Source organism: Leucoraja erinacea, chromosome 13, assembly GCF_028641065.1.
Source record: "Leucoraja erinacea ecotype New England chromosome 13, Leri_hhj_1, whole genome shotgun sequence".
Lineage (NCBI taxonomy): Eukaryota > Metazoa > Chordata > Chondrichthyes > Rajiformes > Rajidae > Leucoraja > Leucoraja erinaceus.
In genome coordinates, this window is record NC_073389.1 from 5,454,691 (window position 1) to 5,466,811 (window position 12,121).

The window sequence follows — 12,121 nt, forward strand, 5'->3', positions numbered from 1 at the left end:
ATATGGGGAGAAGGCAGGAACGGGGTACTTAATTGGGGATGATCAGCCACGATCACATTGAATGGTGGTGTTGGCTCGAAGGGCCGAAAGGCCTACTCCTGCACCTATTGTCTATTGTCTATTATTAACCCAATATGTTCTGATATTGGGACTTATCGTTAACTCTCTTGTTATTTGCTCCTCAACGGCAGAATCAATTGTTCAAGCCATTTTGTTATTTCTGCTGCGAGGAAAGCAAAGCCATAAAACTCTGGTGGGAGATTGGAATTCTTGTGGCAATGCTTTCATTCACCACCATCCACTCTCCTAACTGGGATTTCCCCCATTGTTCATGAACTGATTAAATCCTATTGTATGTGCATGTGTTGTTAATTTTTACTGTGTTATTTCCTCGTGCTTTAATCCAGAATTCACTGAGCAGTGACCTTTGAAGCAGCTGATCCACAGTGTAACCTTCAAGTCTTTGGCTCAAAATTCTAATATTATTAACTTTTTCAGGATTGATGAGATTAGAAAATAGGTGCAGGAGTAGGCCATTCGGCCCTTTGAGCCAGCATATTCAACATGATCATGGCTGACCATCCAAAATCAGTACCCCGTTCCGGCTCTTTTCCCATATCCTTTGATTCCCTTATCCTTAAGAGTTAAATCTAACTCTCTTGAAATTTGTTAACATTTTGATTGTTAACATAGAGAGATTAGTTTGAATGATCCCTTGGAATTATCTTCCCCAACTACCTTATGGAATGTGGCACCATGTTTTGATGAAAATTCTGTAACTAGTGGTGTTTTATGGTTTATACCTGTGAGTTTACATCTAAATTGTTAAATTTGTGTGTTCTTGAATATATTTTATCTTTTATTCGTTGAGAGTGCCAATGTTTTTCTACCGGATGCTTAATGTGTGCATGAACCTATCTCCACAAATGATACATTTTACATAATACTCGATGTCATGGGTTTCTCTGGGATTTTTTATATCGAAGTTGATACATTTTGAATCAATATTGAAATTTTTTGTGAGATTTTGACACCAAATATTCAAAGTAACATAAAATTGAAAATGGAATTACAGTGAAAGAAGTTTGTGTTGCTTGATTAGCAGCAGAATAAATAACTATTTGAACTTTTTTATTGTCTTCATTTCCACAGAATCATTTAAAAGGGTTTTATCGGTCTCTTATTAAATTCTTAGCTCACAGCAGTTTAACCGTGGTGGTTTTTGCACTTTCCATACTATCAAGCCTAACTCTCAATGAAGAGGTGGGAGAAAAGGTAAGACTTGAAATAATCTGTTGCTCAATATTTGAGATTCAGTTGCATTTCTGTTTTGAATCGTCATGAGCCAGGATTTCCCAAAAGTCACAGATTACACATCCATCTTCTGGGTTGACCCCTCCAGAAAAGGGTGGACATATTACCTTTATTCTCTGAGCTATCAGTCTTCTGCCTGCTGTGTTACTCAGTGCTGAAACATCCGAGGTTCCGGGCTGAGGACATCAGGCTTTGAGAATAGAAGGAGAAAAAATGCATTGGGGCAATGATTCTATGTATTCTTCCAACAAAGGTGAGCATCGGATGGTGCAAGTTTGGATGAGAGTAGCCTTATGGAGGGTGGAAGAGTGGATACCCGCAAAGAGAGGATTTGAATAATCAAGTTAGATGGGTTTTTTAACGGCAGAGAGAGCAATATTATAAAGCACTGAGATGGAAATAGTCAGAGAGAAGGTTGAAGACCAGACTTTATGGTGGTGGAAGGCATGGGGCAATGGCTTTGCTTTTCCAAGTGCTTAATGGGAAATAGTTTTGTATTGTTATGATTTGGATATTACACATTTGGCCTGATTGAAATTGCATAGTTGAGAGCTGGAAAAAGTGGAGATGAGCTGGATGCCCGTTGGGGCCCAAGTACTATTGACTGTGGGCTATTATGTATTTTTGAAAGTGGCTTGGTCAGATACGGTAATGAATGGCTAAACTGACTGTGTCGCGGATATTCCCATTTGTATCTGGGGAATGCTCGGGATGAGAGAGGATAGAAATTTGTACTGGGCCTGAAGCCAGGAAAAGTGTACGTGAGAAATAGCTGATTGAGAAATTGATAGTGTTGGATTATTGCAGAGAATGGATGGCCAAAGGTCTGTTACAAGTGATATAGCAATAGTAGAAGGATGTGAGATTACAAATAATTAATAGGTGGTTTTGTCAGAATGGAAATAAAGAAACACGGTAAGGTGGAAGTGCTGCGTGGAATTAGCATGAATTGGGCAAAGAGAGTTGTTATGTTTTCCTTGAGGTTAAGGGTGTTGGGGGGGGGGGGGGGTTGCTGCAATTTGTGATGGTTAAACTCAAGCAAGTCAGTTCACATTGGTATCCCTTGAGCTTGGTTTTGCTAGTCAGTGCTTCAGCTGTGAACTTGGAAAGTAGAAATTGTGCTTTGAAGGTGAATGTGTGCTTTGTATGGATACCAAAATTTTCACAGCAAATTTTATGGGACCTGTTTGGAGTTATACCACCTTCTGGAGTCCTTTAAGATAAATATTACAAGTTACATGCAATGTGACCAGCCAACATTTTTGTTGGTATGATATTGTGAATGGAATGAAAAATCTTGATGATATTTCTTGCTCATAGTTTTATTTTGTTTTTAAATGCAGCTGTTTCATGCCAAGAACATCCACCAGACCTTCCAGCTTATATTTAATATCCTGGTCAATGGAGATGGAACACTGACCAGGAAATATGCTGTAGATCTTCTGGTGGATCTCCTTAAGAATCCCAAGATTGCAGATTTCCTCCAAAGGTAGAGTATTCTTTGGTAGTGTTGTATGAAAACCATAAAAGCACATTTTGGTTGGGAAATAAATTATATCACATTCTCTTGGCTGCAGCTCCAAAATATTGGTACTGGATCTACTTATACAGAACTGGCCACCAGAATTATAAACCATTTAAACACAAACAGAATAAAATAGGAGCAGGAGTAGGCCAACTGGGCCCTCAAGCTTACCCCGCCGTTCGATATGATCGCGGCTGGTCAGTATGACCATGGCTCTTCTATGCTGGATTCAACTACTTTTCTCTGCCAGTTCCCATAGCCCTCAATTCCCAGGTCCAGTTCCACCCTACTGTTGATTTCCGCTTCTCTTGTTGACTGCAGGTCCACAATTTCAAAACAGGCAGGAACAATCTTGGCAGATTAGTTCATATTAAAACTGGTAATCTAATCTCTTCAAATGATAGCAGATTTATTTCTGTAAACCAGTATCTGTATTTCCTTGTTTCTATTTATTTGTTCAACCTTGGTATTACTCATTTAAGACTGAAGACCAATCATGATTCATCCACAACAGCTAAATTATTGGTTGTGTGTGAAGTGATATCCCATTTATACCCTTTTCAGGTTTTGCTCAACTTCTTGGTTTGTGCTGATGAATCCGCCAGTGCGCTGAATAAATCATAATTGATCTGTATTGGTGACGGAAATTATATTTTATATTCTGCACTAGTAAGATGTAAAGCATTCTAGTGTGAAGAAGCATGAATTTTCAGAGTACAATGGAGCTTATTCCATGAAGCTTTGAATAGAGATTTAATTCTGCTTAATGGTGAAATAAATGAGGCCAAGAAAAACCTGAGCCTTGTTTTCTTTTTTAATTTTTTTCCTCTATTGGGTTTTCTAAAATTCGATCAATGTCTTCTATATTATTTCATTCTTTACTCGAGTGAAATCCAGGTTAGCCAGGAAGTGGTGTTAGGTAAATTGAATGGATTAAAGGCCGATAAATCCCCAGGGCCAGATAGGCTGCATCCTAGAGTACTTAAGGAAGTAGCCCCAGAAATAGTGGATGCATTAGTGATAATTTTTCAAAACTCTTTAGATTCTGGAGTAGTTCCTGAGGATTGGAGGGTAGCTAATGTAATCCCTTTTTAAAAAGGGAGGGAGAGAGAAAATGGGGAATTACAGACCAGTTAGTCTAGCGTCGCTAGTGGGGAAACTGCTAGAATCAGTTATTAAAGATGGGATAGCAGCACATTTGGAAAGTGATGAAATCATTGGACAAAGTCAGCATGGATTTATGAAGGGTAATTCATGTCTGACGAATCTTATAGAATTTTTCGAGGATGTAACTAGTAGAGTGGATAAGGGAGAACCAGTGGATGTGTTATATCTGAACTTTCAGAAGGCTTTCGACAAGGTCCCACATAAGAGATTAGTATACAAACTTAAAGCACACGGTATTGGGGGTTCAGTATTGATGTGGATAGAGAACTGGCTGGCAGACAGGAAGCAAAGAGTAGGAGTAAACGGGTCCTTTTCACAATGGCAGGCAGTGACTAGTGGGGTACCGCAAGGCTCAGTTCTGGGACCCCAGCTATTTACGATATATATTAATGATTTGGACGAGGGAATTGAATGCAACATCTCCAAGTTTGCGGATGACACGAAGCTGGGGGGCAGTGTTAGCTGTGAGGAGGATGCTAGGAGGCTGCTTGGATAGGTTGGATAGACTTGGATAGGCTGGGTGAGAGGGCAAATGCATGGCAGATGCAGTATAATGTGGATAAATGTGAGGTTATCCACTTTGGTGTAAAAAACAGGAAAGTAGATTATTATCTGAATGGTGGCCGATTAGGAAAGGGGGAGATGCAACGAGACCTGGGTGTCATGGTACACCAGTCATTAAAAGTAGGCATGCAGGTGCAGCAGGCAGTGAAGAAGGCGAATGGTATGTTAGCATTCATAGCAAAAGGATTTGAGTATAGGAGCAGGGAGATTCTACTGCAGTTGTACAGGGTCTTGGTGAGACCACACCTGGAGTATTGCGTACAGTTTTGGTCTCCTAATCTGAGGAAATACATTCTTGCCATAGAGGGAGTACAGAGAAGGTTCACCAGACTGATTCCTGGGATATCAGGACTTTCATATGAAGAAAGACTGGATAGACTCGGTTTGTACTCGCTAGAATTTAGAAGATTGAGGGGGGATCTTATAGAAACTTACAAAATTCTTAAGGGGTTGGACAGGCTAGATGCAGGAAGATTGTTCCCGATGTTGGGGAAGTCCAGAACAAGGGGGTCACAGTTTAAGGATAAGGGGGAAATCTTTTAGGACCGAGATGAGGAAAACATTTTTCACACAGAGAGTGGTGAATCTCTGGAATTCTCTGCCGCAGAAGGTAGTTGAGGCCCGTTCATTGGCTATATTTAAGAGGGAGTTAGATGTGGCCCTTGTGGCTTAAGGGATCAGGGGGTATGGAGAGAAGGCAGGTACAGGATACTGAGTTGGATGATCAGCCATGATCATATTGAATGGCGGTGCAGGCTCGAAGGGCCGAATGGCCTACTCCTGCACCTATTTTCTATGTTTCTATGTTTCTATTCCAACCTCCTTTAATTTTTGCAGTTAAGCAAAACTGGTAGAGTTCTATTCATTATAGTTGGTGACGGCTAAGCTTCTTCCCTGCACTCAATAGTTTTCTCTCGCAATTGACCTCTAATCAGACATGGACCCAGCACATCACCATCTTTGTTTGCTGGAATGGTATGGCATCCTGCAAATGAGAAAGCTGCCTTCTCCCTTTCTGGCTTTCATATACCAGTGGAGTGAAGTATAATGCTATGGAAGTCCTAATGCAGAGGTGCCAAAACAAATTGGCGACTGCAATTTAAGACCTGAGAATATTTAATAAAAACTTATGGATCAAGTTATTTTCTCTCAACTTTTAGGTATGAACATTTCAAATCATGCCTATGTCAAGTGTTGTGTCTTCTTCGTGGTAAAGATTCAGATTCAGCAGCCAAGGTATGCAATATTTAATTTATAGATGCCTCGCAAATATGAACATTTATAGTAAGAGTTGGAGACCTTGTTTAAGTAGAAGCCACAGAATCAAAAAGTTAAATTAAGACAATAATTAAACAGTTGTGATTTTTGATTTCGATCTGATGAATAGTGGCTCCAAGACAGAGTCTTATCAGTGCATAGTGCATGGACATGCTTTTATTTAGTACCTTCCTCTCACCTTGTTCCTTTGTATCAAACATATTGTAACACTGGGGCAAGACCTGAGGTGGCATTTTGAGTTTGGTCTGTGTTTCGAATCCATTTGTTGTTGCCTGCTTCAAAACTTTATTTTGTCCAACAAAACATTTATTTTTTAAATGCCCCAGTATGTGTAACCTTCCTGCGGCTTTGAAGTTCCTTCCTCATTCTGCACAATCCTAGTGCACTGGCAAACTTGTTCATCATTATCCCTACATTTAAATCCAAGTCATTTAAAAATACCACAAAAATCAATACACTACTATTAATCTTCAGAAGATTATGATAAACAGCCCATGTAGCTAAACTTTCCATTCACCTTTGCTTTCTCCCACTGAGGCACTCAATTTAAATTGTCACTTTTGCATGGATGCAATGGATTTTTTGTTAAGCTTGCCATGTAGTACCTCATAAAAATGGCTTATTAAAATCCATGTATGATAAATTGCTTCAAATATTCGACCTTCATTGATACTTGATGGCTCCCCAACTAAATTGCACAAGGCAAGCCAGATGAAATCTTCCTGTAACAAATCCTTAAACTGAATTTCCAAATAGTGATCTGCATTGTCCCTTGTAATCTTTTGTAAATATTTTCCCACTGCCCATGATAGACTCACTGTAGAATGTAGATCCTTTGTTTGTACATTTCTCCCATTTTAACATTAATACACGTGCAGCAAATGAGCTTTGCAAATTATCAACTTTGCTGTTTCTTCTTTTGCTTCTTTAGACAATTTGGGAAATGCTTTTTCCAGGCCTGGTGATTTATCAATTTTAAAAGACCCCTTAATTCTGTGTTTGAACTTGCTTTGGTCCAGTCAACAAAATTTAAAATGTGAAACATGATTTAAATGCAGCCAATAAACCATTTACTATTAATTGAGGGAAAATGTAAAGGAAATGAGAAGGAATTTCTTTCGTCAGAGGGTGGTGAATCTGGAATTCATTGCCACGGACGGCTGTGGAGGCCAAGTCAGTAGATATTTTTAAGGTGGTGATTGACAGATATTTGATTAGTACGGGTGTCAGGGGTTATGGGGCGAAGGCAGGAGAATGGGGTTGAGAGGGAGATAGATCGGCCATGATTGAATGGCAGAGTAGACTTGATGGGCTGAATGGCCTTATTCTGCTCCTAGAACTTATAGAAGAAATTGCAGATGCTGGAAATCTGAAAGACCAAAGGCCAATTGTCAGTCATCTGAGCCGAGTTCTGATGAAGATCATTGACATTAAATATTGATTGTGCCGCGGGACAGGCAGCATCTATGGAGAGAAGACACAATCAAAATTTAATGTCAATGATCTTCATCAGAACTCGTTTCAGATGACCGACAATTGGCCGGAAATGTTGACTCTGCTTCCCTCTCCAGACCTGCTGATTGTCTCAGCCTTCTTATGGCTCCTATGCAACATTTCTCTTCCACAGATCCTTGAATTGCTAGTTGCATTTTGCTCAGTGAACAGTCTCAGGAGAATATTATGCCACACAATATTCGCAACATCTGAAGAACGAACCACCACAACTAAGCTCAAATCACAAATTCAACCTTCAGAGCCAATTATTACTCTTATCCACTGGTCGAATCAACCACTTGAGAACCTTGAGAGGTGTTCAGTACTTGCTCTAGTTCTTCTCAAGGAGCTCTTTGAGGTAAATGAACAATTAAGAATGGAATAAAAAATTAAAAGCTATTTGTATTTAGGATAATGGTTCACATTTTATCATACCCATAACTTTACTGGGATTTCAGTGTACGAAGGTTAACAAGAAAACACTGCCTAGATGTTGTAGACTAGAATTAAGCAACCACACCTAATAACGTTTCATTTCAAGATGGAGGGGTTAGATTAGACTGAGATATTTTGCCATATTTTTAACGTTTCTCTGTGTGTGGAGAGGAGCATGAATAAAATGAAGCGGTACTTTGATGGCAGGACTTCATTAGCCTGCAAATAGCTTTGGGTTGAATAAGTGAACTGTATTTGGCTCCATGAAAGCAAATGACCAGTGTTTATACAGGCTGTTGCCATTGTCTGACAATGGAAGTAAACTCATAATTTAGGAAGTTATCTAAGTTTATCATTTAGAATAAATAAACTCATAGTTGCCGGACAGTAGTGTTTATGCTCTTCCAGTTATAATATGCCTACGCTCTATGTTATTTAGAGGAGAATAATAGTTTGGCATTCTTGCCTGTTTGCTTTATTGCCATAGAGTATAATGTTTGGAATATCCCTATTTATGATATTATGAATGGGCAGCATGAACAGTGGATGACGTACGCTTTTTATCTTTACTAATTAAAGGTCTACATTGTCAGTGAAAACAAAGAAGCAAATGTCCACAGGCACGTTATTTACATTTTTAGCTTCCTGCTTGTGCGCTGCAAGGGTGAATGTTAGTGCCAAGATTAAATAGTATTTAAAAAGCAATCTTAAACTGGTAAACTCATCACCACTCATTTGGTTACAATTTCAACATGGTAATTCGCATATCACTGTACCTTAATGGGTACACGTGACAATACAAGACCTTTGAACATTTCAATGTTGCTCTTCATTGCATGATGAAGAAGTGATGCATTCAATTAGTATTGGAGTCATGGCTTCCCTCTTAGTGAGGAAATGCTCCGAGTTTCTTCACCGTGCTGGTGGAGATGAAGGTTAAGAACAATAGTTGAGGAATTTCAGAGGACACATGGCAGTGCAGAAAATAAATCAGATGGTATAAATAGATTTCAGAATGTTCTGTGATGCAATTATATCTTGGCCTTAATGTTGTTCTGTTACTGAACATTGTTTATTGCATTGACTAGGAAATAATCGACAGCATCCTTTGGACCACAGTTGAACCATTTATGGAGCTGCTGTTTCCTGTTATCTTGGAGCAGTTACAGATTCAAGACCATACTTTAGAAGATGCTCTATTAAAAAAGAAATATGATCGGATTGCAAAGGCTCTTGATATTCTGCTGGATATCCTTTTTGGCTGGTAATCAGGAGCACCTTGTAAAGCAGCCGAATCTAAAGCAAAAGTCAATACATTTTGCAAGAGCTAGTGAAGTACTTTGTGTTATCATTTAAGCTTGAGGCATTTTAATTTCTTGGTGTTAAATTTAATAAGGTATCTTGGTTTGTAATTTAATAAGTACCAGGGAATGGCGATAATCTTTTGGTTCATTGTATTTCTACCAGACTGCAGGTGATATAATCAAAGGAGAGCTAATCAGGCTATTTAATGATGTAAATTGTACTCAGTGATGGAGGAAGCGATCAGAGCTTTGTAGTTTCTCTTAACTATATTTACTGCTTTGTGGCGATGATACAGTAAAACTGCAGATTGCAAAGGTTCTCACTGCCAGAAATTGTATCTCAATTCTGGAGTATCAGTTTGCATACAATCGGATCGAAGTCGGTTACCGGACCAATGTAGCAGACGTGGAGCTATGGTAAGTGATTAGATTGCCTTTTCCAAAAAAATACAAGTAAACACTTAAAATATGAAGTTGTTCTCTTGTGGAAGCTTTTTAAGTAATGATGCTATAATCCCATGATAGGAAGTTTGGTCATCACTTAAAACATATCTTGGACACTTCATATGATGCATGGTTGCTATAGGTTCACACCTGTTTTTTTGATCACACCATTAACTGGAAGGAAATATTGTAGTTAAGTACACAGAATTTAAAATCTCTTTGGGATTTAAGATTTTAGGAAGGATTTACATGTTAGTTCTTTATAAATGTTTACAACCCCTAATTGGGTTGACAGAGGAAAAAAAATGGGGGAAATGTTTCCCGTGACACCTCGGTTATCGGAATTCTGAGTTCACATGATTGACATTTGAACCAAAGGGGACTGAACATACTCATTTGTTTTTTAAAACAATGGGTTTAATATACTGTGAAAAAATGGGAGAAGCAGATTCGGTAGTAGCTTTCCAAATTAAAAGGATAAGTATGTTGGGATATTAAAAACCAGGGAAATAGAGAAATTAATTATTTAGCTTTAGTGCTGGGGAGAGGGGCCTGTGTGTCAGTTCATGATTCTCTGCAAATAAACTATACAGCTGTATGGTTTCAAACTAAAGAGCGAGAAGCTATTATATCATTTTTGTTATGCTGGAGAAATGCAGCTTGTGCATTTATTTTAAATCAGATTTTTTTGCATGGTAAAGAAATTTAATTTGTGAGATTCCGTTTTCAAAATTGCTTCTGTGCAGTACTGATCTCTTTATGCACATCATCATTTATAACAAAATTAAGAGAGGTACTTGATTGAACCTGAAATTAGCTTAAAGCATCTTTATAATTTTGTATTTATTTTCTCATACTCCTGCACGTTAACAGTCAAATAGGTACAGATGTTGTCTTAAAGACTCTTACCGTAATGAGCAGAGTCAAACAGTTGGTGCCAAACATGGAAGCAAGCTTTTATAAAATTTTGCAGGTAAAAATTACGAGTGAATTTAAACTTGTACTTTGAAATGTCTTGTTTACATTTAACATGATCATTCGTGAACTACTTTGACAATGATTGTGATTTTCAGCAACCATTGTAGCTGATAACGATATTGGCTCAGATGTTGTGACCATTGGTGAATTGATGCTGCTTATGCTATGGCAGCTAAGAGTCATCAGCAAGCATTATGTCCTGTTGAGCGGGGGGGAAACAACAGAGCATCAAATTGAGTGTTTCTATGAAGATTCATCAGACTAAGTGAGAAAATGCAAATTAGAATATTTCATTCAAAATATGTGCAAACAATCAAACTAACAACACAATGTCAATTATTATTAACTTAGCCTTCTGCAGTCCACATTGCAGAGAGAGATGGATACTGGCCCGTTATGTGGTAACCTCTCAACATGTGGTAGCCTGAATGCCCCAGTGGAGAATGATATGGCCCAAACTGGTGTGCTTCCACATACTGTACCTACAATGGAATAAATCTTGCAGGTCCCAGCTTGCAGGTCCCAGCGCACAATTAGGGTGGCTGCAAATAACAATATCATTGTATAAGCAGATGGATCATACAAGGCACAGTTGAAGGTCAACTATTGTAGCTAAAAGGCTCTCCCTCGCTGTTCATCTTTAATGTAGCCGAAATTCATTCTGGGATGAAACTGCATTCATGTATTTTCAGAGAAAACATTTGAAATATTCCTCTTGTTTTTTTATAAAGTATCTTGATATTCAAAAATGTTTTCTTTTCTGTACCTTATAATAAGTCAGCGGTCTCTTAAACAGTTAATCTAATGCCCTTTTTTTTCCCCCTGGAGTTTTCTGTTCATTATCAAAGGTCACAGCCATCAATATGTTCTCATATTAGTATCTATTGTTTTCATTTTTCTTGGCTCCTATTTTAGCTATTGCATATGGTGATCATTTTAATAAGGAGGTACTTTAAAATTGTCAGTTACATTTTGCTATGAATATTTTGAATTCCTGCCTACTTTGCACTTCTTTGGAAGAAATGAAGTAAAATTCTGAATTGTTGATCAAAAATGGTACCAAGCTTTGGCCTGGCTGCTTTTTATAGTTTTTCAAATGTTTTGCCCAGGACCAGCGGCTTACCTCAGCTTTGTCGTTTGCATTGTCGTCCGAGAACAGAGAGTATGTCCAGTTTGCGTTAAGGATTCTGTTCGAGGCAGCACCTTTGCCTGATTTTCCTGCAATGATGTAAGTGCTGCGATACCTCGTTTTATTGTTGGTTGCTAAGAATAGTTACTAACTGATACAAATACAGAGCATCAATATTTTAAGTACGGTGGATCAATAAATATATTGCTTCAGTTGTTGGGGTAATTTTGTGAGATAATGCCCCCTTTAAGATAGTGCATATGATAGTTGCACTGAAAAGTGCAATGACAGTAACATTGAATCTAATCTAATATGGGAATATTGTGCATGCAAGCAAACCATTTCCAGTAGTGAAAATCTGATTGTAATTTGGGAATCTAAATGTAGTTTTTTAATTGTCTAGAGAATAACAGAAAGCTAAGCATTTGCAATTGCTACTTAAAGTACACATTATAAATTCGATTCCTCTTTGAAAGCAAAGATTAAATA

At 38.2% G+C, this 12,121-nt stretch overlaps 1 protein-coding gene across 1 annotated transcript in view; it reads left to right on the plus strand.

Annotated features, from left to right (window-relative positions):
* Nucleotides 1-12,121, plus strand: part of cip2a (cellular inhibitor of PP2A) — a 44,783-nt gene that overhangs the window by 23,194 nt on the left and 9,468 nt on the right. The window contains exons 7-14 of the mRNA XM_055644351.1: nt 1,153-1,275; nt 2,658-2,803; nt 5,731-5,806; nt 7,476-7,700; nt 8,866-9,025; nt 9,357-9,498; nt 10,399-10,498; nt 11,613-11,731. Coding sequence (XP_055500326.1) covers nt 1,153-1,275; nt 2,658-2,803; nt 5,731-5,806; nt 7,476-7,700; nt 8,866-9,025; nt 9,357-9,498; nt 10,399-10,498; nt 11,613-11,731 — 1,091 coding nt within the window. The remainder of the gene's footprint in view (nt 1-1,152; nt 1,276-2,657; nt 2,804-5,730; nt 5,807-7,475; nt 7,701-8,865; nt 9,026-9,356; nt 9,499-10,398; nt 10,499-11,612; nt 11,732-12,121) is intronic.